We start from the raw sequence: 26,322 nt of genomic DNA, 5'->3' as shown, positions 1-26,322 counted from the left end.
CTTGCTTACGGATGTATTTTAAAGGCGTTATATTTGTATTTTAAAGGTTCTATTCATTTTACTCCACTAGGAGGCAGTAGGTGTTTTTTTTAATCCTTTACTTGATTGTTTACTTCCGGGGTTACTTCCCTGTGTGTGAGTGTGTGAGCTTGTGAGCTTGTGTATTTTGTGATTTAATAGTAAAAGCACTTGGGCGAACTGAGAAATATGAGTGTTATGTCTGATGACATTATTGGTCCGGCCCTTCCTCCGGGGTTCCAAGACAACAGAAAAAGCGACTCTGAGGAAGAAGGTAATGTGTGGTCTCTGTGAGATTAACGCAAAATATGAGGCAGTATGTTCATTATAAGCAACTAATCGCAAAACAAAATCATAAACGTAAACACAAATGTTAGCATTTAAACTAAATCAGTAATTTATCATACATAGTAGCTCCCAAGCTAGTAATTCAGAAACGTTTCTACAGTATAAAATTACTTTAGACATTAAGCAGCTGGACCTGTGCTTGTACATTATGGTGCGTAAATATAGTTGTTCTATGCCGCACAGTGCCTTGGCCTCATCACTGATGAACAACAGAATTTAACATCGACGTAACATTTTGCAATAGACGTTGCCTTTTAAATGACTGATTTCCATAAGTGTAGTTCATTATTCAAACTTCAACTGTAGGACAATCGACAGACGAAGGTTTATTTAGGAAGGAATGGCTGCTAGGCTTATTACTTACCGTCTTTTCCATTTATAGTAGTTCAAGTAGGTACCTACCAGGTAGGTAGATGCATCAGCATGCGTAGGCTGCAGAGGAACAAGTAAAGATTTATTCCATGCTGCAAAGAGAAGAAAAGAAACACAACGTTTAGGCTGTGGAGCCTTGTTTGGGTGCCATGCTGAAAAGAGAAGACAAGAAACACAACCCTGAGTCAGACGAATGAAGGCTGCAAAGTGGGGAGTAGACAGATAATAAGCCAGATAGGTACTGAATGAGGATGAGGATTTCGAAGTTGATTCGATACCTGATAGGAAGCCAGTACAAGGACTCGAAGACAGGCGTAACGCGATTGCTTGCTTGCGGCCCTGTCCGGATTCTGGCTGCCAAATTCTGTTGTTCATCAGAGATGAGGCCAAGGCGATGTTATCGTCGCTGCCATTTCTATGTGTTGCATAAATGAGCAATTCACCGCCTCCTAAACAGTTGCAGGGCCAGCTCTGCCTCCAGGCTACAGGCCGAGGGACAGCTCCAGCTCCTCAGAGGACAGTGAGCCTGAGGACGCGGGATTTAAAAGAGGCAGACTAAGTGGTCATGCTCAGCCTCCAGGTGGCATGACACAGGATGACACAGATGATGGCTGTAAACCAAGGTAAACCATTTAAACAAATTTTTTGAACGAAGGCGTTGTAGTTCAGGAAGATTCTTAGGTTCCATATTTCCATATTTAAAATCTTTTACTTCCATTGGTGGCACAGTGATGCATTGGTCGGCATCTCTGCCTATCAGCGCTGAGGCCCTGAGTTCAATTCCTGGGATGCTGTCTGCAGGGAGTTTGTATGTTCTTTTTGTATGATCTCCTCCCCCAGTCCAAAAACATACTGGTAGGTAAATTGGCTTCTGGGAAAATTTGTCCTGGTGTGTGTGTGTGTCTAGCCTGCGATGGACTAGCATCCCAACTCAGGTGCACCCTACCCTGTGCCCATTGCTTGTCAAGACACGCTTCAGTCCTCCTGTTGTCCTGTATTGGATCAAGCAGTTAGAAAGTGGATGGATATTCATCTGTTTGATTTAATTGATTTGTCTCGCAATACTGCAGTATTGTGCTGCATTATTTTGTCATCCTTGGAACAGGATTCTCATGAAGACCATAGGTCGCTGTGTGTTTGCTCTGACACAAATGACTCCCTTACTCAAAGGCTAGAACATATGTGAATTTAGTCCAGTACTTGCATTTGTGTACAGTGCATAATGTATTGATTGAATATGTTTAGTCAAGTTGCAGGTGGTTAACCAATAAATAAACTGAGTGAGAGCAGCTAACTGATTAGAACAATTTCTGAGAAGCTTATGCTCTTTTGAATTCATAGCAAAATGCGCAGGACACAGGGAACAGAGAAAAGGCTGGAGGAGGAGGAGGATGGCTTTTTTGGACCGGCTCTTCCTCCTGGGTATCAGAAACCACAGGACTCTCCTGAGAGGTAAGAGCAGCTCTTAAGCAAAAAAACAATGCTACCAAACTGTCCTCAAACTTTGAATATTAAAAATGCTCCAGTGCAATGGTCAAATGTCGATTGCGTATTTCCATTGCATTCTGAATTAAAAATATTATAGTTGTTCAGTAGTGTTCTTTTTAATGAACTTCCAGAGCCTTTTGGATTGGATTTGACACCCAATTGGCATTGATTTGATTATGACTCTGTTGAGAACGTTCTTCAGCATGATAACATTTATCCTTAATAAAAAAGCAGTGCATGATGCAAACAGATATGCTACATTGAAGTAACTATATTTCTACTGTATAAATGATATCAAAGGAGCTTTCAGATCTTTCAATACTTGTGAAATCCCACTCTACCGTGAATTCTGTCATTAAAACCAGGGTTACTGTGTACATTTGCTGGCTTCTTTAGACAAAGATAATTATGTAAGAGAAGCAGGCAACCTAATAAGGAATTTCTAACCTGAAGCACTTTTTTACCTAAAGGCGAACAATGTTGGGATTATGTAGTTTAAATGTAAAAAATCAAGGATCAAGGGATGTTGTATTATATTAAATCAAGGGGTGTTATTATTGTTCAATGGATTTAGAATCTTGTGTATACTTCAGTCGTCATTCTACCAAAACATAAACTGTTTTTCAGGAATCAGTCCAGAGAATAGGCACTAGATACATTCCAGCCTTAATTTTAGTTTTGAACAGAGAAGACTGTGAGGGGAGTATTCAGAAGTCTGCAAGGCACTGACAAGTCCGCACAGTGGACTTCTACAGAATCAACAGTTTTAATGGGCTTTTAAAACTAAGGTCTTTGTCCAGAGGGTTGTGGGAGAATGGAACAAGCTGGCCAGCGATGGTGTAGAAACCGAAACCCTGGCTTCGTTTGAGAAACGACTGGATGAGAACCTTGGATCGATTAACTATTAACTACCAAACAGGCTAGACGAGCTGCATGGCCTCCTGTCGTTGTGACCTGTCCTCTGTTGGTTTTCCTCGAGGCCTGTGATCGGGCCAGCGCTGCCCCCTGGGTTTAAGAGACCTGCTGATGATGATGAAGATGATGACGACAGTCAAGACGGCCCTAGCCCTGCAATGCCACCAGGCTGCAGCGCAACGGTGAGGAGAAGGTGGCCGTGTTCTCATTTGAAAGGAAATGATGATCCTAGACTTTAACTTTGACATGCAGATTAAACATGGAAGGATTAACGTACAATTCATAGTGTATTAGCAATACAGGGGCTGTTTTTCCTTTAATCTGATCATTCGAGCTATGTGAGGGTATGGGTTTGTGAAGCTGAAGTTGCACAATGCATATATACCTGTATGGGGAAAACCCAACAAAAATCTTAGCTGATTCCAGAATCCCTCCTGTCAGGGTCATGAAGAGTTGCAGCTGCAAATGGGACATTTAGAGCAAGAGAAAAGCACACATTTTATTAGCTAACCGGCACTGAGCCAGGTTTTGCGGCACTGGCTTGAACCGTACTTGTAATGTTCTGGTTCATTTACTCTGTGTGTGGAATTACCTGGTATCCTCCAGTTTTACTGGCCAGTACAGTGTGTTGTCTGTGTTCCCTCTCTGTTTCTCCCTGTTTTGTGTGTGTACATCTCTGCTTCAATGATCCAGAGTTTCTGCCAATTCAGGGTCTGCATTGTGTGGTGTTAATTATTATTATTATTATTATTCTTATTAATACTTGCTTACACTGATTTTAACGCCTTTCTGAACATTCCACTCATAGCGCTTTACAGTTAATGGGGACCCCTCCACCACCACCAATGTGCACCTGGATGATGCGACGGCAGCCATAGTGCACCAGAACGCTCCCCACACAAGATCTCAGTGGGGATTAGAACAGAGTGATGAAGCCAATTCACAGATTGGGACTGGTAAAGGCCAATTGGAAATTTGGCTAGGATGCTGGGGTAACACCCCTACTCTTGATGAGAAACACCCTGGGATTTTTAATGACCACAGAGAGTCAGGACCTCAGTTTTACATCTCATCCAAAGAATGGCGCCTTTTTATAGTATAGTGTCCGCGTCACTATACTGGGGCATTAGGACCCACATAGACTGCAGGATGAGCACCCCCTGCTGGCCCCACTAACACCTCATCCAGCAGCAACTGTAGTTTTTTCACTTAGTTGTAAGTCTCTGTTTATTTGACCGGGCATTTTTAAACATATAGGTGTGTCCGGGTGCATGAATCAGGGTTGAGAGCCAGTGTGGAGTCAGCAGACCGTAAACTGCGTGTCAGAGCAAACTGCAGTATGAGTGCTTTGTTTTTAGGGGGTAGTGTGATTGTGATCTGTGCATCGGAGGAAGGTGTTAATTTGTGTGTGTAACAGGGCTGAGTGCTCTGAGAGACACAGAAGCGATGTCAGCCCCTCTGAAATCTCTACTGCAAGCAACAGGGATAGGGATTGAATCTAAGCAGGGGCAGGAGCAGGGAGAGCTGCTCTTGTTGAGTACAGACTGCAGCTGGATCTCGTCGGATACTTATCTCTAGCAGCCGTATTACCCTGCAACTGACAACCCACTGAAGCTCAGCAGGTGTAACCTGGTCAGTACCTGGATGAGAGACCTCCTGGGAAAAACTAAGGTTGCTGCTGGAAGTGGTGTTAGTGGAGCCAGCAGGGGGCGCTCACTCAGTCTGTGTGGGTCCTAATGCCCCAGTATGGTGACGGGGACACTATACTGTAAAAAGGCGGTCTTTCGGATGAGATGTAAAACCAAGGTCCTGACTCTCTGTGGTCATTAAAAATCCTGGGGTGTTTCTCGAAAAGAGTAGGGGTGTTACCCTGGCATGCAGACCCATTGGTCATAGTTTCCTAATAATCCCCATCTGTGAATTGGCTTCATCACTCTGTTCTCCTTCCCACTGATGGCTGATGTGTGGTGAGCATACTGGTGCACTATGGCTGCTGTCACATCATCCAGGTGGATGCTGCATATTGGTGGTGGTGGTGGAGGGGAGTCCCTATTACCTGTAGAGCGCTTTGAGTGGAGTGTCCAGAAAAGCATTATATAAGTGTAAGGAATTAATAATAATAATATCGTACATTGTACTCCCCTTTACCTCACCTTGGCGTCTTGTTGTTTTTAGTTGTCAATATTGTAGTGTTTGCTTCGGTCGTTTTGCTTTTTAGATTCGATAGCATTGTAAAGACAACCTAGCCATTATTTTCTGGTTCTTATATCTGAAGTTCAGTTCCCATGCAACATTTTTCAGACATTTTGTACTTCTAAACAGCTTAACCTGAAAAGCTGCTTATGCCTTGTCCACAGTGTCTTCAGTATCCTGGCTGCTGCAGTGCTTATCATCCTGCTATTCCCCCCAGCCTGGCTTGTTACAAACTGTGTGTTTCTGCTGCAGGCCTCCAGCAGTGAAGAGGAAGAAGGTGGAGTCATAGGGCCCTTGCCCCCAAAGAGACCGGTGGAAAGCACTGTTGCCATGGAGTTTGAGCGCCGAGCACAGAAAATGAAGGAAAAGCTGATTTCTGGAGGCAATGTAAGGAAGAGGTTTCATTCTCCTATAAGGTCAAGATCGCTTTCAACATAAAATTCCTGCCTCTCTGAAGCTGATGGCATCTGTTTGGGTTTTTTTTTTAAAGTGATCAGCAGAATTTTCATCTAGAGTTAGGGATGGTTGCGTTAAATTGCCACCAAATGTTGTATATAGCGTACATAAACATGTAAGTCTTTTTCCTTATAAAAGTAACTTAATATGGGTCATTATTTCTTTCTGCAGTATGCGAATATAATAAACCACTTAAAATGATCATTGCAGTCATAGTAATTATTTGAATTGACAGTAACCTTATGGCATATGTTTCTGTCCTCAGGATGATCCAAAAGAGCTCGCTCGGGAAACGTGGATGACCGAACTCCCCCCTGAGTTGCAGCACTTTGGCCTCGGCCCCAGAACCTTTAAGAAGAGATCGGGACCGGAGTGTAAAGATCGCTCCCTGTGGACTGACACCCCAGCTGACAAGGAGAGGAAAGCCAGGGTGGGCTAACGAGTTTCCTTTCACTCAAGAGGGAAACGAGTAAAAGCAATTTAAAGTAACCGTGCCTTGTGCATAAACAAGCGAGAGATTACTGATCTGGGGAGCTCTTACATAGAGAGGTGTGGAAAATCAAATGAATATTACAAGTAATTGGTACTGCTTTTCTGCTTCTTATGGACTATTTTTGAAAGGGCCTGTAACTTATGGTCCCATGGTGTCCTTTCCCCATGACAAAGCCTTTGTCAGAATATTCCCTACACTCAGCTCACTGCATGACGGCTGAAAGGAAATCTAAATTCTCCTTTCCGTACTCATTACTCATTGCCGATGCAGTTACAGCATTCCAGTCTTTTAATATTTGTAGTTTAAGACATATCTGGCATTAATAGCTAATCATAGGCATATTGGTAGCTAATAAATCTATTTAAGGACATGTTTCTGGGAAAATTGTCCCAGTCTGTGAGAGTGTGTTTGTCTGGTACTGTGTCTGCCCTGCGAATGACTGGTATTCTGACCAGCATGTACCTTGGACAAGTGGATTAGAAAATGGATGGACGGAGATCTGTTAACACCACTGGAACCACGACTTCCTGTTGAAAACAATACAGCCCACCCCCACCAAAACTGCAGAGTCACATCACTGAACACCTTTGTAAAATGAACATTCGCATCATGTGTGTCGTGATCATTTCTTTTTCTCGGGTTTATCATTTAAAATGAGGAAGGCTCCTTGTGGTATCTTCTCCTTCTCATCTGTTACCTTTCTGGGGGTATTTTTTCCATAGGAGCGCCTGGAAGGGAAAAGGAGTCCGGAGAAGGAGGAGATCCCACAGCTGTCGGAGAGGGATCAGGAGATGGCGGAGAAGGTGTCCAAGTACAATGTAAGTACCTTAATAGCAAATCATCAGCTTGTCCAAAAAAAGTAAAAATCATAATTGCAGCTTAAGAGAGTTGATTTACCAGATCTTTTTTGATTTTGTATTCAGAGTAAGTTTTTCACTGTTATATTTAATACCAGATAGGTTTTTTTATAGAAAGCAACCCGAAGACATCCTGCTTACCTAACAGCTAAAAGGGCTTTGTAGAAATGACAATACATTTTCTCCACCACGTAAAACAGTACATGCTCTCCATAGGCTTGTCTTATCAAATACAGGCCAGTTGGTTATGGTGATACAGTTCTGTTGCATCTTAGATCTTATTAAAGTATGCCCTTGGAACTAGTTATTTACAGTATACACAGTTGGAAAGATGTTCATTTTTTCAGATTTGTCTTATCCAGAAAAAGAGACGCGTATCGAACATGGTCATGTTTTCTGTTATAGTATCCACTGGCTTTGTTACAGTAAGTGTGTTATTGTCACAAAGGGGGGAATACCATCCTGTACATACTAGTTAGCAAGAAAACCCTGTAAAATGTGTGGTTTCAATGAAGAAAATAAACCTCGCTATCATTGTGCTCCCCCCTCCCCTGCATGTTTATGAAGTAAAATGCGTTCTGTGGATTATCTGTGAAGCTAGGTTCTGATGCAGCTCTGCATTAAAATCAACCGCCTCTTCCCTAATAACACAGGATTCCAAGCGGTCCGAGTCTCTCCTCAACATGCACACAAAGAAGTTAAAGAGGAAGACGGAGGAGGAAGTCACAAAGCCCCAGGAGAGACGGCCTTTTGACAGGGACCAGGACCTGCAAGTGAATCGCTTTGACCAGGCCCAGAAGAAGGCTCTAATCAAGAAGTCTCAGGAACTCAACACCCGGTTCTCACATAGCAAAGGCACCATGTTCCTCTAGCTGTCTGCTCTGCTCCAGGCTGCAGGCCTGACTCGACCAGAACTGGTGTGCTCTATTTCCTTTAGGATGGAAGTATTAGTAGGAGTTAGAGGGATGTTGCAGACGATTAATTGGAGGGCAGAGTTTTACATGAAGATACCATATAAAATCATGTGTGATTTGTTTCTTGTGTGTAAGGGGGGTTTGTAAATTTGAATTCTGAAGAAGGTAGTTTGAACAAAAAGAGAGAGAATCTATTAGGGAAAGTCTTTGTGAGTTCCGTAGGTGGGAATAATGACTTTCAGACAGATTTTTAAAGACGGGTAGTATCAAATATCAGCCCTGTGGACATGATGTCGGATTTAGTTGTATCATCTTACTGAAATCTCTCTTTGCCAGATCTACGTTTGACCATTCACGAAACATGTTTATGTGTGTTCAGGCTTGTCCAGAAATGTCATCTGGAATTTGTTAGTGTAGAGCAGTGATCCAAACTTCTGATCTTGGTGAGCCACATGCCATGCTCTTCATGCTTTCCAGTCTACCAGAGCTCCTAATTATTTAATTTAATCCACTATTGATTTAATCAGTTAATATTACAGCTGTTAATTTTGTAATCAATGAAGAGTTTTGGAAGTTCCTTATAAAGCCCGCAGGGATGAGCAGTGCCTCTTCAGGACTAGGAGAGTGAGGACTCCTGATCTATACAATTTCTTAGGATTAATTCCAGTTCTACAAGGTTCTTGATTCATTATAGATCTGTGGGTAGCACATTGTTATTTGACTTTCAGAGTTTATTTTCTAAGAGAAGCTGTTTTACAAGCCATAACAGATCTGGATCATGCAAAGAGGACCATCTTTATATTTATTTTCTACTCCGAATCAAATGTTACGGAAGAAACCTTGCACAAGGTTTTCTGCTTCCCTCTTCACTTAACATTTTCATGTCAGGAAATCTAGCACAGCCTGATAGATTCTGAATCCAGTTGGGATAAGACGCACTGCAGTTCATCACAGGTTTGGAAAGAACACCACTGATTGCAGTGTAAAAAAAAGGCAAACTTCTGCAGTGACCAGGCCATTTTGGTCTTACATTAAATCCTAATGCATAAAGACCAAAACAGCAATTACTGTGAGAAAAAAATCTAATGTTTTTCAAATAAGGTATTGCCTGTTGTGGAGAAAAAAACCTATAAATATTGCATCACAGAACATTGTTAGTGTTTAATGTAAATATGTTTAAGTGGATTATTTTTCTGGGTAATTCTTTCAAAATAGCTATTTTAAGATGTTTAAGTGTACAATGTATTGTATCTTGAAATTATCCTTGAAATGCATTTCTGCTAGTTTCTATTAATACAATGAATGTAGTTTTTCAGTCCATCACATTTTACATGTTTTTTTAATTAAAAGTTTTTGAAAATGTGTCTTTAGTATTTATTTGAAAGTATGCTGTGCTTTTAAAATAATTGTAAATGACCTTAAGTCAGTTTAGAAAACCCGTTTTTGAAGTAGTTTGTGTCTGGAATTTTAAATGTAATGCTTTGCATTTGTTAAGGAGTTATTTACCAATATAGGGAAAACAGTGTTGTGAAACTATTTTTCCTTTTCTGAATATATATATAAAATTAAAAAATAAATTTGATTAACATTAGAAAAAATAGGATTTTGAATAAAACAGGTGTAAAATGTGGTAGTGTAACTAAATCTTAGTATGTACCCTTTAGTTAAGTATGAGCTTGCACCAGATTTGTATTAAGTTCCAAACTTAGCCAACAGATTTCGTAATTTTATTTACACATATAATACGTTCTTTAACCGTTAAGAGAACGATGTTATCAACTTCTTCCGAAATCACTGTAGTGAACCGCGTTTTGTAATGGTGAGTCATGAAGTTTGTTCCCTTAGGGCCGCCGTATTAGCGTGCGCAGTTGCACTAGTGTTTGTGTTCTGAGACGTAGTGCACGAACAAAAACCGAATGGTGGCTTGTGTGACAAATACTGTATAATATAATAGTAATAATAACAACCACTATAATAATGTCTGAGAAGGGAGAAGTCGATTTAACAGGAGCCAAACAAAATACTGGCGTTTGGTTGGTAAAGGTAAGCTTTTCGGGAACCCAGACGTTTGAAAATGTTTTTTTATTTGTCTGGTTGGCTACTGATACAGGCATCGGGTCGCAAAAAGTTAAATCCCTTAAAGACACGAAATGAAAATTGTAGTTAGCCTGGTAATAAAGCCGTGTGCAGTGCTTCAGATGTGACATAAAAATTTGAATTACATTAATTTCATAAGAATATCCACATTCTTCCACTCCCTTCTGTGTGTTTTATCATTTAAAAGTGTGTCTCCTGTCTTTTGGGAAATTAGTTCAGCTGTTATTGTATTCTGTTCGTGCAGCGTGGGTAGAGATCGCGGGGTGGAGAAAGTCTCAATATTTTACCCTGTAAGCAGGCCTCCTTAGCTGTGGGGGAAAAAAGACATCGACCCTAAGCAGTTTAATGTGATGAAAACGAAGTACACGCCAGAATTGATGAATGATTCGTTTTTATGCCAAGAAAGATGATCTAATCACATCAGTGACTGTATATGGATGTCGTTCACTTAATGGGAATCGTGGAAAAATGCTTTAATGAAAGTTTTACCTAAAATGAAGTAAAAGGTCTGCCTACCCACTCATTGTAGTGTGTAATGGGGCGTGTGACCCAGTCTCTTGTTAGAGATGTTAAATTAAATGGCCAAAGGTTTGTCTTGAGAGAGAAAAGATATAGAGATATTTTCTAATCTTCTTCCTTACAGGTTCCAAAGTACCTTTCACAGCAGTGGGCCAAAGCAACAGGCAGGGGTGAAGTGGGAAAGCTCAAAATTTGCAAGTGAGTGCACCTGTTTCACCCATGTAGTAATTTTGTAAGGCACTTAAAGCACTAGACTTCCTTGTGCCCAGATCTCTGCACGAGCAAGAGCAGTGTGGACTTTTACTTTGATTGAAAATTCAGCTGTTTACAAACACTTCCAATTAATTCACATTGCTCAATGTTGCTAGCTTCACGCTACTCTTTAGCGAGGCTGGGCCTGGGTGCTACTTTAAGCGCTGTTGCTCGACCAGGCGGTGGTGTTATTGCCCCACCAAATCAAAATTTCCCAACCATTGTCCCAGTACAGTGACTGGCAACACTGCGCTATAAGATGTGCTGTCCCTCAGCTAGAGACTTCCTGACTAGCCCAGAGACACCCCTTGGCACATTGGAGTTGGGGTGTTACTCTGGTGTTCTGGATAAAGTTCACTTTAGGCTTGTTCAAGCTGGCCTCCTTAACATTCTCCCCATAATTCAAGTTCACTTAGTGTTTCCTCACTTCTCTGCTGTTTAGAGGGGCTGCTGGCACAAAATGGCCCCCATGTGTTGCCCAGTCAGGTGCTGCACTGGAGCTGTGGATGATGTTTCGCTTGATATGTGTGTAGCACTTTGGGATGAAAACTGCAATACAAATGCAAGCAGCTATGTAAATCCCACCTTTATCTTTAGAGGTTTATGCAGTGGTAGGCTTCTGTTTTTATGTTCTATGGTTTAGAAAATAGTTATGACTGTTTTGGTTGGATATACTGCAGGCCTGTTCAGTCCTGGTTCTGGAAGGTCACTGTGTCTGTACGTTTTCTAGTTTGTTTTAAAGCTGTAGTACTCCAATCATGCCAGTCTCTACAGACAATCTGACCCTCTAGGAAAGACTGGGCAGCCCTGATATTTTGTAACTTCATCAAAGTAACACCCATCTTTTTTTTTTTTTGGAGTTACGCAATGTTAGAAATGATAGGATCATTTTATCCATTCAACACTTGTTCATGACACATTGCATGCATGAGTCCCTGCCAAAAGAGTTGGAGTGTGGAGTAGATCCAGATATTATCCAGACATCATATATACAGTCATTCTAATGATTACAGTATTATACTTGGGGCGGAGCAGTGCCTCTGTGGCTAAGGATCTGCGCCTGTGGCTAGAAGATTGCCGGTTCAAATCCCGAGCCGGCAGAGGAATCCTACTCCGTTGGGCTCCTGAGCAAGGCCCTTAACCCCAACTGCTCCAGGGGCGCTGTACAATGGCAGACTCTCTCCCTATCTGTGTGTCTGTGTGTCTCATGGAGAGCAAGCTGGGGTATGTGAAAAGATAATTCCTAATGCAAGAAATTGTAAAGGGTTAATAAAGTGATGTTATTATTAATAGGTGGTCAGCAGGGTGCATATTAACTTTCACAGACAAACCATTTGTATTTCTTCATAAAGAAGTACTTTAATGTACATTAATAGAACTTGTTAACACATTTTTCTTCTTTTTTTAAAAAGGAATCAGGGAAAAGCAGAGGTAAGCATGACGTCTAATTAAAAAAGTGATAACTGCCATTATGTAAGAATCGCTTTAGTGCTGGAGGTGTTCTGTGTGCCACTGGGTGTCAGTGTTGCAGGATGACATTTTATATCCTCTCTGTTTTTTCCATTTTATTGATAATATTGCAGTTTAGCAACACGTACGTCCAGATGGGATTTGCATTTATCTGGTAACTGTGTAAAATTTCACTTCAGCTTGAGTGTTTCTGGGGCATTTGTCCTGTTTGAACAGTTTTGATTCTGGCATGTTGCAGTTTTGTGAATCATGTTTCATCTTTCACAGACATGGTGATCCTTGACCAATTTAGTGTAAATGAGCATGGGTTGAGCTTGAAGCTTTCTTGGTGCCCCTCGATAATAAACCCAATAGTGTGCTGAAGCAGATCAAGAGAATGCACCCCAGAATCTATTTTGCTTTTCTTCTGTGGTGACCTCCAATGGGTTAGGATTGTGATTAAATGTAGATTTAATTGACTACAGCATAACACTGGAATTAATTTTAGGGTTTAGTGAAATAGCTTGTAGTGGAGCTGTGGCAATATTACTGCAGTGGTGTTTGAACTCGGGGTTGGATTATAATTAACATTACCTTTTGGTGGGTTTGCTCATATTCCCCAAAAGTTTGATTAGTTATGTAAATGTGAGTGATTTATAAAAAAACCTAGTCCATCTATGTTTTTGCATAAGGCATAGAGCAGGGGACTCCTGGGAGGTCCAGTTCTTCAGCTTGTTTCTCTGTAATGTTAAAGTAGATTAACTCCTGAGAGGACGGTTAAAACGTCACACTAAATGTCAAGGCCTTCTCCAGAGATCAGGCTGTTGATGATTAAAAGATACTTCAAGGGCCAGCAAAAAGAACCTGTTAAGAAGCAGCAGTGCCTTTAAAAGAGTGGTAGACTGTAAAAGTTCTACTTTAAATCCCAGTTTAGGAAGAGGACCTGCCTTCTCTTGTTTGTAAACTTTATCTTCCTGCACATGTTGGCATATAAATAGAAACGCTTTCATAGGTGAAATACTTTTTTCTATAAATGTATTTTCATTTATAAACGAAGTAATATGTCCGGAGTCTTGTGGTAGCAGTTTGCTTAGGTCCTGGAGGTCTAAAGTCCTTCCTCAGTCAGTTATATTCTGGCTTCGGCATCGTCTGGCTCTACTCGGACTTCAGGTAGAAGAACTGGCTTAGCTTTATCTTGTACCAGCTTCTGTAAGGCAACTGGCAATCTGAGCTAGTCTCAAGCAGGTAAAAAAACACGAGAATGCTGAATGTGACTCAGAACAACTGTTTGTTTCACTGTTTCACTGTTTCACTGTTTCACTGTTGATTGGTTCATATGGTGATCTTAATTTTGTCAGGTGTCCTTCACTCTTAATGAAGAGCTGGCAACTATTACGGACATCGGGGACAAGTCGTCCACTGTGAAAGCACCTCGGGATCACCCTTTCACCATGCAGAGCGTTGGAGGACAGACCCTGGCAGTCTTCACAGAGAGCTCCTCCGGTGAGTCTTAAGTTCTTACAAAATCTGTAAGCGGCAGGTCTCCGCATGAAGGTAGTAAATTCAGGAACGTCTGCGGTCACTGCAGATGCAGTCAGGGTCGCTTGGTCTCTGGGACTCCTTTCATTTCAGAGTTTTCTGGGGTCATAAGAAGGAGAGTAGTTTCTGTCATGGAAAATTTCTCCACTTTTAGATTGTTTTTAAACTTGTGTTCACACCCCCCAGTATGCCCTAGATGAAGCTTTTGTTGTCTAGTGTTTCATTACTGTAAAACCGGGCAGACCACAGAGATTAGATGTCGTTCGGATGTTTTAGCCCCCAGCCTTATGTATGAGTGACAAATGGCATCATATAAGTGCACTCCAAAATTGAAAAATGAAAGACTTTTGTCAATATGCAAAAACTAGCTAACAGAAGTCTGAAGTCCAGAAGTGATAACCTGGACAATGTTAGCTCAATATTTTGGTTGGTGCATTAGAGATTACAAGGCTGTCCCAATAGACAATAGATTGTGTGTAATAATTCTAACCAGTAGCAAATTCACCTGGAAAAGTTGCCCAAAAGCAGCAGTTGTAGTAAAGTAACCTAATCTGTATTGTTTAAGCTTTTTAATTTAATATTGCTTTGGTGGATTATTAGTACTAATTGAGGCTGTTTATTGGCTGACACTTTTACCTAAATTGACTTACATTAGTACCTATTAAAGACAGCTGGGTAATGTACTGTAACGATTCAGGTGAAAGTACATTGCTGAAGTGTACAACAGCAGTTTTGAACCTGCATCCTTGCGTTTTTTTCCACACTGCTGCTTAATAATAATATTCAGATTCAGTCAAAACAGAATGCAAGTTACGTGAGAATATTTACAGTAACTAAAATAACCATCAAATACAGTTTAAAACTTTAAAACATTTTTAATTTACCAAGTATTAAAAGGACTACAAACCAAAAAGTTATTTTGGAGATTTGTATGGTAGTAATACTCAAGGCTATTACTGGCATAGTTTTTGCAGGAATTGTACTATTTGGCATTTGAGTAATGAGATAAATTGTGCTTTTTTGGCCTGAAATCGATGACTCTTCAGTTGGGTTGACAGAAATGGGACTTATCAGAGTCTTTTCAGAGTGACCACTGATGCCAAACATTTAATTTTTTATGTCATTGCAAGCATTTTGGAAAGTTTCATTTTCATTAGTTGATAGAAATTGATTGAGCTTTAAGTTGGTTGTTTGTGCTGTAATTTTAGTCATGATTAAAATTAAGTTTTTTTCAAAGACCGACAGCTGTTTTACAATCTAATTTGCATTAGGATTACTGATCTTAATTTTAACCACGTGTTTGTAACAGTCATGCTAATTATGCCAATTGGTGACTTTATTCATCCAGAAACATGAGCAGAATGACAATTTCACTGAAAAAGCAAGCATTCAGCTGTGGCTTGGATTTCTCTATGTAGCCCTAACGTTGAAAATGGCAATTGAAGTTAGCTTACTGCAGGTATTGATTAAGCGGTTGCTAAGCAACTAGTTTTGCCATAGAATTTTGTAATGAATAGCGCTTCAGAATTTATTTTTTATGGTATTGAGTCCAATTCCAATTCTGCCCGCAATAAAGATATTTTTCTTAGAGTTGTGGATTGGAAGTGTTTAAAGGTGAAAAGCTCTCCTTTGAATGCGTCAGTCACTTGACTGTAAACAATACTGTGATAAACCTAACACAAAAGATCTTTCTTACCAGATGACAGGCTTGTGTTCGTGCGATTTGACCCTGAGCCAAAGGAGAGAATTACTAGTTATCTTTTGATGAAGAATTTATTTAGTTGCTCCTCCTGTAGTGGCAAGGGTTCAGAGAAAAATAGGAATTTCACCTTTTATTCTTACTAATGGGACCACAACTACAGGTTCTTGAAATTGAGCTTTTAGTAGGCAGTTTAAGATGCTCAATGTCAGTTGGTATACTGTCAGTTTTTAAGCATTCTTATCTACATCCTTTAAACACAGATGTTATACCACACATTTATTGCAGGTTATTTAAAAATGCTGTTTTAATGATTATCCTCATTTAATTGTTGTGCTTTAGGAATTGTAAAAATCAGTGAGGTCTATACCTTCAGCTGAGAAATTCTCATGTAAAATGGATGTAGGTCATCAAACACATCAGCAAGGAGGAGCTGCAGTTTCTTTTGATACAGGTTTTGACATTTCTTTGGGTGAATGCCATCCTTTTCCTGTTTCCTGTATGAGTGTAGCATGAGTGAGTAGTATACCTTGTTTTAATGAAGCAATATTTTACGAGAACTGGTATCTCTGGTAAGTACTCCTCAGTTTTTATTTAGTTCTTCATAGGTCATTGTGCTTCTCAGCTTGGTGTGTTTTGCTTGCATTTCTCTCTGCTTTTGACTGGGCTTATAATCAGGTCTAATGGGAATCAAGAAAAATGTTTGCAAGTCTTCATATTTTGCAAATCGCTTTTCTGTTGTCCTGCACAAGTGCATCTTTATTACTGTAGTTAATTAACAAATCTACATTTCTTACTACTGTATACCCTTCTGTTCATACCAGAAGAGTGGTCAAGGCAAGTTGTACTCCGTTTTGTTTTCTACCTTTAACATCTTTAGTCTCCCTTAATCATTACCCTATTAAATACATCCCCATTATATCAACTTAAAGGAGAAACCCGCTGAAGAAAAGGCTTTGTACTTTTCTTTGTAAAATGTGTGGTGAGGTGGTGGTATTCTTGCATTAATGATCTTGCAGTGTGCTGTAACTTTTTGCAATGTGGAAACTAGGCTTCCTTCTCTGATCTTTTTATAGGTCGTTGTGTTGTAGTAACAGGGCAGGCTGCATAATGGCAAAAGAAGGGAAAGATTTTTTTCCCCAAAAGATTTTGGGATGTTTTGGTATTTTGAGAGCTTGCAAGAAACTGCATGACTTCATGACTTAGGTTTGTGAAGTTATATTCATGATCGTTCTACTCCACTGAAAACCTTTCCCTGAGATGGAGGGAGCCATGATTACAAATCTAAAACACTTTTTCAAAAATCACAAATGTTCACACTTTAGAATGATCCTTTGAGGTTGGCTAAGAAAAGAATCTAAATAAAGATCTAAATAAAGCCAATGGTTTTAAGAAGTGGAACTGGAGAATATGTATAGTAACCAGTGGGAAATCTCTAGTGTATATAGCAAGTTGTGATTGCAATTACAGTTCTATATTAATACTTTCAAGAGATTGCTACCTGCACCATCTGTCAGGAAATTCACAAGGTCTCAAAGTCAGGATTTATATTTTATGTGTATCTTATGGAAGTCAAACAATTCGATAAATCCTAATTAATACTAAAGGATTTTATGTATGTCCTCTCTAAAACCCGTTATTATAAAACTGCGGAATTATCTTTTATGATTCTCTAAAATGTTGCTTTACTCATTGCATATGGATGCCAGAGGCATGTTCCATTAACAGGGCTCAAAGTAATGGTGATTTATTTTTCACTTTTTCTTTAAAACATTTTCTCCGTGTTGTGATCTCCAGCTTTATTTTTTTTTTTCAAATGTTTTCTACTACCAGATAAACACATAGATCTAATAAAATGTGTTAATTCAGATGAAATTTAGTACTTTTTTGATTAGGCTTTTTTTCAGAACCAACACCGACACCAAGCCATGTTATAATAATCTGAACGTTAAATCACATCTGACTATTTTACTTATTTCTCTGTGCAGTGCTTAAAAAATATAATGCTAAATGATTTTTAATGCTATGGGTGCTACACATTACATGCATATTTTAAAATATTGTTCTATTCTAATTATATTTGTAGACAACCCAATCACCAGGCAAATGTGATAGAAATGCATAGTGATGTATTAGTACTTTAATGAAAGTTTATTAAAATGATTGAAGAAAAACTATGATTTGAAACAAGGGAAAGTGACAACTTAATCACCATTATCCTTTGCTTTTAATTGTGTCTTGATTCTGTCATATTAGTGAAGCTTCTATTTTTGAAGTCAAAGTTGCTGGCTTTCCTTTTCACTGGATCTGTTTCTTCCAGTATTTGTGCTTATTTGTGGACCTTTTCTACATTTCACACTGAGCTTCAGATCTTGGCTCTGCATAATACAGCTCCTGTAAAGTGATTCAAAATTCTGCTTAAGTAACATGACCTTTTTGGTCAGTTTAGGTGTCTTTATAGAATACATGTTTGAGAGACTTTGAAAGATAATTTTTAAAACTAATTTTAAATATTGTATATAAATGGTTTTTGAGTTGTTTGGACAAGTTTAAATGTGATCTTTTTCAGTTACCTGTCTTTTAGCAGTAAGCCACAGAGCATCTATGTATATATTTAGGTTACATAAAAATATTTGGCATTTTTGCTGTTCTACATATTACCATATGGTCTCTGAAAGAGACAGAAACACATCTTCACTCCCACGTGTAATACAACTTAACCCTTTGGCAACTGAGACATTTTTGCAGAATGGAAATTAAGAAGTTATTTTTATGCCTTTCGTTAGGTGTCTGCAACTGGAGTTGTAGCTGTTTCGTGTCTCTATTTGTGACATGACAAAGGGTTAAACTTCAGCACAGTTAAAATAGGGAAGTATGATATTTGAAAACAGAGTGAGTGTCATGAAGCAATGGTTGTGAATCTATACATTATATACAGTACATCTGTATTTAGCTCATTGATTTTCTGCAAGGAGATTTCCTTTTTCCTTGCCATAGGGGTGTATACTAGCCACCCCAGATCCAGCCTGCAGGTGCCTGTTTCCTGATTCCTAATCCCTTCATAACTGGCTTCTGCACTTTTCATCCTACACGAAAACTTTGCCGATGCCCATATCTGGGCTTCAGGAGAGCTCAGCTGTACAAGCCCTGCATCTGTTAAGACTAAGGCATGCAAAGTTAGCACGCTGCTGTATCATACACATCCTGAGGCATGATCATTTGTCAAAATATGAAAACACATTCTTCAACAGCAATATATCATTTTTAAAATGTTTGACATACAGCTTTGTCATTTTGATCAATCAGGCAGAGCTGGTCTGAGTCTTGTGGTTTTTTTTACCAAAATTCCTAGAAAACTGAATCTAATAACATGACATAATGCCTCTACACTTAAAATCAGTCTCAATTGATTGGAGATGACATCTCTCTGTTAAGAATTGGCATATGTTTTTGTTCTATTTATAATCCTTACAATTAATGCTAACACATTTTGGATAATGCTTCTTAAGATTCCTTATGTTTAATAACTAGGATGGGCTTCATTTACAGTAATTAAAACTGAAATATGTCCATTTTGTCAATGACTTTGTTGTGATCATCCAATGACAGCAGCACATTCTTCTTCTGTAGGACAGTCAGAAGAAAAATCTGACAGCAGCAGTCCAGGTAAGTGTACTGACAGCCGTCTTGTCTGTTCTATCGGGAGGTCATTGCTTTTGCTGAGATTTAAGTTCTTTTCTCTTTAAGTGTATCCTCATTTCAACAGAATTGCATTTTCTGCCCAAACTCCTGGTTGTTTCCACAGCGCAAATCTTAAGAACATAATCCTCACCCCAGTGTCTTTTAATCTCTTTCAGCTTTTGAGATTTTCTTGCAAAGATTATTAAATCAAGAGCCCGTCTGTACTTAACAATTTGCATTCTCACAAGATCTTCTGAAGCACAAAGGGTAGGAATGGTATTCCAGCTATTGTCAGCAAAAGGAATCTTTGGATTTGATTTTTTCAGTCTAATCACAGTTTTAAAGGAAGGCTGCCAGTTCTGTGGCTCCATGGTGCTTGTTTCACGCTGCCTGTAGGTTAGAACCATATAAGCTAGAGCAGTAGCTTAATAAGCAGCTAAGGTTACTTGCTGAATCTTCATAAAAAATTAATGGCCCCGATCTGCAATTAGGAAAAAAAGCGCTCTCTAGTTTGAATCTATTATACTGCTTCAGCTGTTTACAGGTAAAATAGCGAAGACTAGCAGTCATGTTGTTTCATAGATTGCTTTTTTTATTGTGATTTCCATGACGGAAAAGGTCTGACAGCCATCTGAGGATCCGTGATTTTTTTTAGAAGTCATTGCGAGTTTTGTGAAATCGACGGCTGATTGAATGACTAATTCAGTGGCATTTCTTTTTCTTGTAGCTGAAGCCTGTATTGTGGTTGATAAAATTATTTTTGCAGCGCATGCAGCAGAATTTAGAGGCATCAATAGTTTAACAAACATCTTTGCCATTTAGCACGCCAGATATTTTGGTGGTGGTTTTTGGCCAGTGTATTGTTCAAAGAAGCTTTAAGTCCTTGATTCAGTCAAGTATCTATGGCAACCAATCTCTTGATTCTAATGAGATGTGCAGCTGAAGTGAAAATAGTTAAGCTTATGTTGAGTACTAACACCTGTGTTGTAAAATTTAGTACTTGTGACTCTATGCCCCCCATCTCTCACCCTTTTTAAAAAAAAAATACATTTTTCTCTCCATGAATAATTCGTATTTTCCTTGTCACTTGATATCTAGCCGGGAGACTGTTGCTGTGAGTGACAAAATTATCAGTGAACAGTAGAGATCCACAGTAAGGATGGTGTTTGTTACAGGAATTATTGATGATGATGTTCTATGCAAACAATTCACAGCAGGGGACATGCTCCAACCCATCCCTCAGCAGGTATAGGTAACGCAGCAACAAATGTCATCTGATTTTGGAGATTGCTTAGCTTATATGGTAATGTATCATATAAGCTATTCACATATCAATATATGCAAACTAAAAGCAGTGATCTCACCATCAGCAGATCTCAGAAGATAAGCAAGGCTCAACCTAATTAGTACCGGGATGGGAGACCACTAAGGAAAACCTGTTTGCTGCTTTAATTGGTGTAGTTGCTCCCTCTGGACATGAATTGTCTCAAACCAGTGCCCCCGTATGGAGACCGGGGGCCGCCGTACTGTAGGAGGCACCATCCTTTGCGGGGTAGTGGCTGCTTGCTCATTAAAACTTCGCTGCAGCAAAATGTTTTTGCAGTATTTGTAAGAGCAGGAGTGCATGGCTAAATTGTGCACTCGTTCAGCCTGGCCTGCCTCAGGCTCTCCCTCATTTCTTCTGGTGAAGTCGTGGAGCTGCTGGCACATAACGGCCACCGCACGTCAGCCGCCTCACGTCAGGTGGGCACTGCACCGCAGGGGTGGATGAAGAGGATCTGTGAAGCCTTTGGGGCTTCTTCATGGTTAAAGCACTGTACAGTAGCCAGCAGTTATTACTTTTATACTTGCGGTAATTTCAGTTTTATCATTTCTTCAAGTACAGTAAAAAGCTGTCTAAAATGCAAACTATGTAGGAATTTGGTAGGAGGACAGTACAGTAATGACAGTCTATTTTAAGATCTGCTTTGACAGATATTTATTCTTCATTGTAGGCTTACACAAAAGAACATTTTCATTTTCCAGTTTAACTTGGTAATGATCTCGTTAGAGCTGCAGGGAGCCATGTACAGCTTTATTGTAAAGTAAGGTACACTTCTGGCAAGTAACTATAATTATGCAGAACTAACCTCAGAAATGCATTTTTTCTTTATCCTTACAAACACATTCCTTCTAAAGAAGAAAAAAAAAACCACCTGGAAAAACTGATTGGTCCCTCAAAAGATCCAGCCGGCTCTAATGATCATATAAAAAAGTTAAAATATTTTTTTTCAGGCTCATGAGAGCAGAAATGATAATTAGATGAAAATGTAATCCGTTTCATTCCTGTGTCTGTACTGTTGATTACATTTGAAAACCCAGATGAATAACCCATCCCAGCATCTGCCTGAACAACTTCAAAAATGCTTTTAACACTTTGTAGAAGCCAGTGTATTGGTACTCCATGGTATTAATACATCCTGCATTCCTCAATTTCTAAAAAATTTTACCTGGCGTTTCTTGAATAGGAGATGTTTTAATTAATTGATGTGACTGTCACTTTTTCATTATAAGTTAACTGATCTCTACACAGATTAATATCAATTTTGAAGTTCAGTGTAACAAACAACATAAACAGTAAGCTTTAGATACAAATCATAAATGAGCTTTTTGCATGCAATAATCTATAATTTCACGAAAAACAAAATCGTTCATTCTATCTAATACAGCATTTGCATTACTTCAGATATGTAACAACATTTTGATATGGCAAATATAACTTCATATTGCAGTTACAGACATCTTCCAAAACACTTCCAGTATGTCATTTTTTTTCTTTACACAGCACAAGATCTGATACATTTCACACCTATTTAAGTAAAGCATTCAAATGTCCAAATGATTTAATTCTTCAGGGAAGAACCTCATTGCTTGTTTCAGAGAATTGAATGATTATCAAGCCATTTAGGTGGTGGATAAGAAGTATAGGACAATCCTTGAATCATTTACTCGTTCTGTTCTGCCATAATTGGAAGAAGTACGGTGTATGCCTGGCAAGGAGATAGTTAATCCAAGTCGTTGAACAGCCTGATGTAGCACAAAACAGCGTCATTCACTAAGATACCAGCAACTGAAAGCCTTGGGTGATGTGAAAGAAATGAAACAGAGACAGAAATGCACACCAATTCCATGTCATCCCGAACTGTGGTGTGAAGACAGCTCGTTGGTAGCGATGAACAACATCTGAAGCAGAATCTGCGAGTTAAGAAGGGATCCTGCTAAGGGGCTGTGTGCTCTCGCCGACGCAGGCTGGCGTTCCTCGCCGCGCAGTCACTTGACGAAGTGCAGCGCCTCGCAGTGCACGACGGAGCCACGGGAGCTGTCGAGGCTGGTGAGCAGGCGGTAGCCACCTCGTAGGGCCAGCATCACAGTCTCCAGCTTGAGGGTCTCCAGGGTGCACAGGAACGTGTTGTCCTCCTTCAGCACCAGCCGTGACCCCATCTCCGACTTGATGAAGTGCCGGAACTGGATCACGTTGGAAGACACGATGAACTCTTCGGGAAAGCCGTCCAGCCTGCTTTTGGAGACCTGCACCAGGCGGCTCTTGACCTTGTCGATGAAATGCGAATCGCTGCAGAAGACTTTGAGGCCCTGGGAGCGCTCGTGGCTGTCCGTCACCTCCAGGAAGGCTGGCTCTCTCAGTGTCGCCTGCTGCTGCTCGCAGTCTTTCACGGCTTCGGCAAGCTCCCCTAACCGGTAGAACTCTGCCTCACGAATCAACAGGCTGAACTCTTTAAAGTCTTCGGGCAGGAGGAGCTCCCCAATGCGCAGGAAGTTCAAGATGTGGCGAAAGAGAGGACCATCTCTGTCAATAAAGGTGTTGCCGACTGCATCCACATGCAAAACTGGCTTTTTTCCACTGATGATCTCTTCCAGCAAAGAGCCCGGGTATTTCGATAAAGTCTGCTTTTGGGTGACATAGAGGTAGCCCCCTATATTGAGGGTAATGGTGAAAGACGACAGCTTCTTAAAGCTTTTGCTTGGTTGAAGCAGATCAGGATTCATGTGCTTCAGTTCACTGTCCATTCTTCTGAGATTCCATTCCATTCCAGAGCAATGTGCTTTCCCTTGTCAGGCTGTGCCTCGTCTCCCTTTGTGAAGCTGGAGCACCTGTGTGCGCGTTTGTCTGTGCTGAGCTGTGCAGTGCTGGCTGTGAAAGAGATATGCAAATGCTGCTTACATTTCTTAAGCTTTCAGCACAGCTACGCTGTAGGAGGTGTATCGACTGTGCTGTGAGGTGGGCTTGATGAGGAGGCGGGGGATGGGGAGAAGAGCTTTTAACCCTCCATTCAAAAAGGATGATTTAATCACTTCATTACTCCAGTGTGCTGCAGCAGTGTTTCGGGCAATTAACATTCTCTCAGTGATGAAAGGTGAGTTGCAGCCTGTAAGAACTACGAATGCCTCTTGTGGAGATGAAAAATCACAGAGAATTAAACTGTTAAAGCCATAATGAGCGTGATCCACTTCTTTTAAAGTTGTCATGCTGCCCTTGGGCTTAATTGTCAGTGTAAAATGGCCACAATGAATAATAGGTGCAACAGAGAGCCATAGCTAATTTCCAAACTCATTTTTTTGGTAAACATGACTCTGATATGTTAAAGGCAAAAGGGGGTTTGTGTATTTAAAAATATATCCATACAGTTTTTTTGTGGTGGCCTTTGTGGTGAATATTTTTAAATGTCTTCCTCTTGCTGTTTGTCTTATTTGCTTGTTGGGATTCTGTGCATCGCTACCTACGATTCTTCAGTGTCAATTTCTGCTTTCCCGAGCTGTGCCCGGAATGTGTTATGTAAAAAGTCAGTTTGCGGAGAGCAGTTAAGACATGCTGGTATTCCTGTCAATGTATTTTCAGTAACCTGAGCAGTCAGTATTGAATGAATCTTGAGAACAAAAAACAAAAGAGGTGGACAATGCAGACTTTTTCCTGTCAGCATAAATGACAAAATGGCATTTTTGGCTTAATGGAAATCTTTTTGAGGAAAGGTATAATATGTTGGTTAAAGGGAGTTAGTGAGCCTTTTATTGTACAAAAAATGTGGAATTAACTCTTTGTTGAAAATGTTAACAGCAATATTAATTAAGAAAGACGTACAAGCCATAATAAAGAAATTCCTGATCCCTCTACCTGTTCTGCTCCACCCTCCTCCTGTACCCCTCAAGTGCAACAAATAATAGGTAGTAAATACAGCATATTTGATGTTTGACATGGTAATGTGTACCTCAAATGTAATCCATATTTTTCCTCTTGCAAACTTCTTGGGAGTCAAAGGTACAGTATGCTATTGGCTTATTTCATAATGCTGGCGAGGCAGATATAACCCTGAGGTAATGAAATCAAATATCTTTAGGACATTGAAGATGCTGTTAGGAAAATTGTTGTTTTCATGCTCTTAAGGAACATTCCATAGCTTTTAATGGAAAAAAAGTATAGCATAGCTCCAAGCTTAATCAGGACTTCTCGGCACTAAAAGAGTGCCAGGTAAAACTGACATGTGACATGTACAGTTGATCCTGAATGTTTTCCCACCAGGAGTGGACAATTTTAAATCGCTGATAATGCATTACATTGGTGACAAAAAATAAGTTAATTGATCAACTATTTACTTTTTAACTTAATATCTTAATTATTCATTGTGCTGGTTCTGATTTATTTGCACCTGAGATGATTCTATTCCTCGCCAAGTTGTTTTAGGCTGGGTTTTTTACCTCTCACAGAAGCGGAAGTATTTTATTTAAAGTAGGTCCTAAAACGATGTAAAGATGCGGTCGAATTTAACCGTTTCCTGCAGATATTGTCGTCTGTGTTATTTTCTGCTTTTAAATACCTTTGTCTTTTTTTTAAGATGGTAACAGGTCTTATCTAATCTGTTTTAGGTCCATGACAGCTCTGCCATACCTGTGAAAGCTAATGCACAGCCTAATTGTTAAGCAGTTAAACTATTTCTCAGACGGCAATGATAATGTTTGTGCTACGCAGTCTGGTTTTGGAAATGGGCACGGTGCTCTTACAGCTGCTGTCACATTTTAAACACCCATGAGAAAATCAGACCTATTTTTCTAGGTTTGTAGATTTATTTATTGTAGATGTTCTTACTGCTGGTCCTCAGGACCTAATTCTCTTCTGTTTTTTTATTTTAGTTAATTCTAGTTAATTAAACGATACCTAGTTGAGAAAATCATTTGACAGTTTGTAAAATTCTGCCTTTTTAAGTATCAACTGTTTGATGGATATATTTGAAAAAAGAAAACCATGAGGGACAGACCTTATTAAAGAAGATTAGTCTGATCACAGACTTTTGTTGCCTTTGGTTATTCAGCTTTTCTTGTTCATTTTAATGACCTATGTCTTGGTTTCAGGATTTCCTCTATTTCCACTGCAGTGTATAAAAATTTGATTTCATACTCCTTTATTCTTAATCATAAAAGGAGTACCTCAAGGTTCTGTCCTGCAACCAGTTGTTTTTTTCTATACATGTTTAAATTAACAATGTAATCCATGTAGCAAGCAAATATTTAATCTGGCTGTTGACAATATAATCATGTATTTAACACTCCCTTGTGTTCTGTGTGGCTTTATTTACAATTAGTGGTCTGGGACGTTTTTGATAAATGCTGACAAACAATAATTTAATCTGTAATAGAAAAAAGGTCAAAGATTACAAGTTGAGAACCAAAATTTCTGGAGTTATGCTACAACTTATGAATGGATATAGATATGAGATATTTATATCTTTAAGATTTATATCGGGTAGTGTCGTATTTTTCACTTGCATGGGTTTTCAGCAGCCACCTGCAACGTCTGACGGATGCTTTTAGTTGTCAGGCAGTCTGCTGCTGTCTGTGCCTGCTAACATAAATATTAATTTAATTGTATTGTTAGCAGTACCTGTAACAGTAACAGTAGTATTAATAGGCGTTTGTTGTCATGCATATTACTACTTGACTTACCTGTAAAATAAGGCACCTGACTTTCCAGCTGGTCAGGAGAAA

General features: G+C 39.6%; 4 protein-coding genes across 5 annotated transcripts in view; 2 read left to right on the top strand and 2 right to left on the bottom strand.

Annotated features, from left to right (window-relative positions):
• tpt1 (tumor protein, translationally-controlled 1) overlaps positions 1-26,322 on the bottom strand; it is a 295,888-nt gene that overhangs the window by 251,976 nt on the left and 17,590 nt on the right. The gene's annotated exons all lie outside the window — the stretch shown is intronic.
• gpalpp1 (GPALPP motifs containing 1) lies at positions 132-9,416 on the top strand. The gene is made up of 8 exons (XM_015363693.2): positions 132-292; positions 1,196-1,361; positions 2,080-2,190; positions 3,206-3,323; positions 5,587-5,721; positions 6,056-6,220; positions 7,006-7,101; positions 7,794-9,416. The coding sequence occupies exons 1-8, from the start codon at positions 208-210 to the stop codon at positions 8,010-8,012; spliced, it is 1,095 nt and encodes a 364-aa protein (XP_015219179.2). The 5' UTR covers positions 132-207; the 3' UTR covers positions 8,013-9,416.
• The window catches only part of LOC102686491 (general transcription factor IIF subunit 2), a 29,463-nt gene continuing 13,088 nt past the window's right edge, over positions 9,948-26,322 (top strand). Inside the window, exons 1-5 of one of the 2 annotated variants that reach the window (XM_015363783.2) lie at positions 9,948-10,097; positions 10,795-10,868; positions 12,335-12,353; positions 13,730-13,874; positions 19,240-19,275. In XM_015363783.2, coding sequence (XP_015219269.1) covers positions 10,032-10,097; positions 10,795-10,868; positions 12,335-12,353; positions 13,730-13,874; positions 19,240-19,275 — 340 coding nt within the window. In that variant the 5' untranslated portion in view covers positions 9,948-10,031. The remainder of the gene's footprint in view (positions 10,098-10,794; positions 10,869-12,334; positions 12,354-13,729; positions 13,875-19,239; positions 19,276-26,322) is intronic. The other variant, XM_006639017.3, reaches the window with a different exon arrangement.
• On the bottom strand, positions 21,244-23,583 carry kctd4 (potassium channel tetramerization domain containing 4). The gene has a single exon (XM_015363784.2). It carries the CDS (start codon positions 23,374-23,376, stop codon positions 22,600-22,602), a length of 777 nt encoding a protein of 258 aa, XP_015219270.2. The 5' UTR covers positions 23,377-23,583; the 3' UTR covers positions 21,244-22,599.

This window comes from Lepisosteus oculatus, chromosome 15, assembly GCF_040954835.1.
Source record: "Lepisosteus oculatus isolate fLepOcu1 chromosome 15, fLepOcu1.hap2, whole genome shotgun sequence".
Lineage (NCBI taxonomy): Eukaryota > Metazoa > Chordata > Actinopteri > Semionotiformes > Lepisosteidae > Lepisosteus > Lepisosteus oculatus.
Note: the sequence above shows the minus strand (reverse complement) of the source record. Positions and strands in the feature narration are given on the sequence as shown.

Excerpts from the sequence above, each read along its gene's own strand:
- kctd4 (XM_015363784.2), bottom strand. The coding sequence starts at position 23,376 with ATGGAATGGAATCTCAGAAGAATGGACAGTGAACTGAAGCACATGAAT.
- gpalpp1 (XM_015363693.2), top strand. The coding sequence starts at position 208 with ATGAGTGTTATGTCTGATGACATTATTGGTCCGGCCCTTCCTCCGGGG. Across the intron at positions 1,362-2,079 it reads GATGATGGCTGTAAACCAAG|CAAAATGCGCAGGACACAGG; the intron begins GTAAACCATTTA and ends TTGAATTCATAG. Across the intron at positions 7,102-7,793 it reads AGAAGGTGTCCAAGTACAAT|GATTCCAAGCGGTCCGAGTC; the intron begins GTAAGTACCTTA and ends CTAATAACACAG.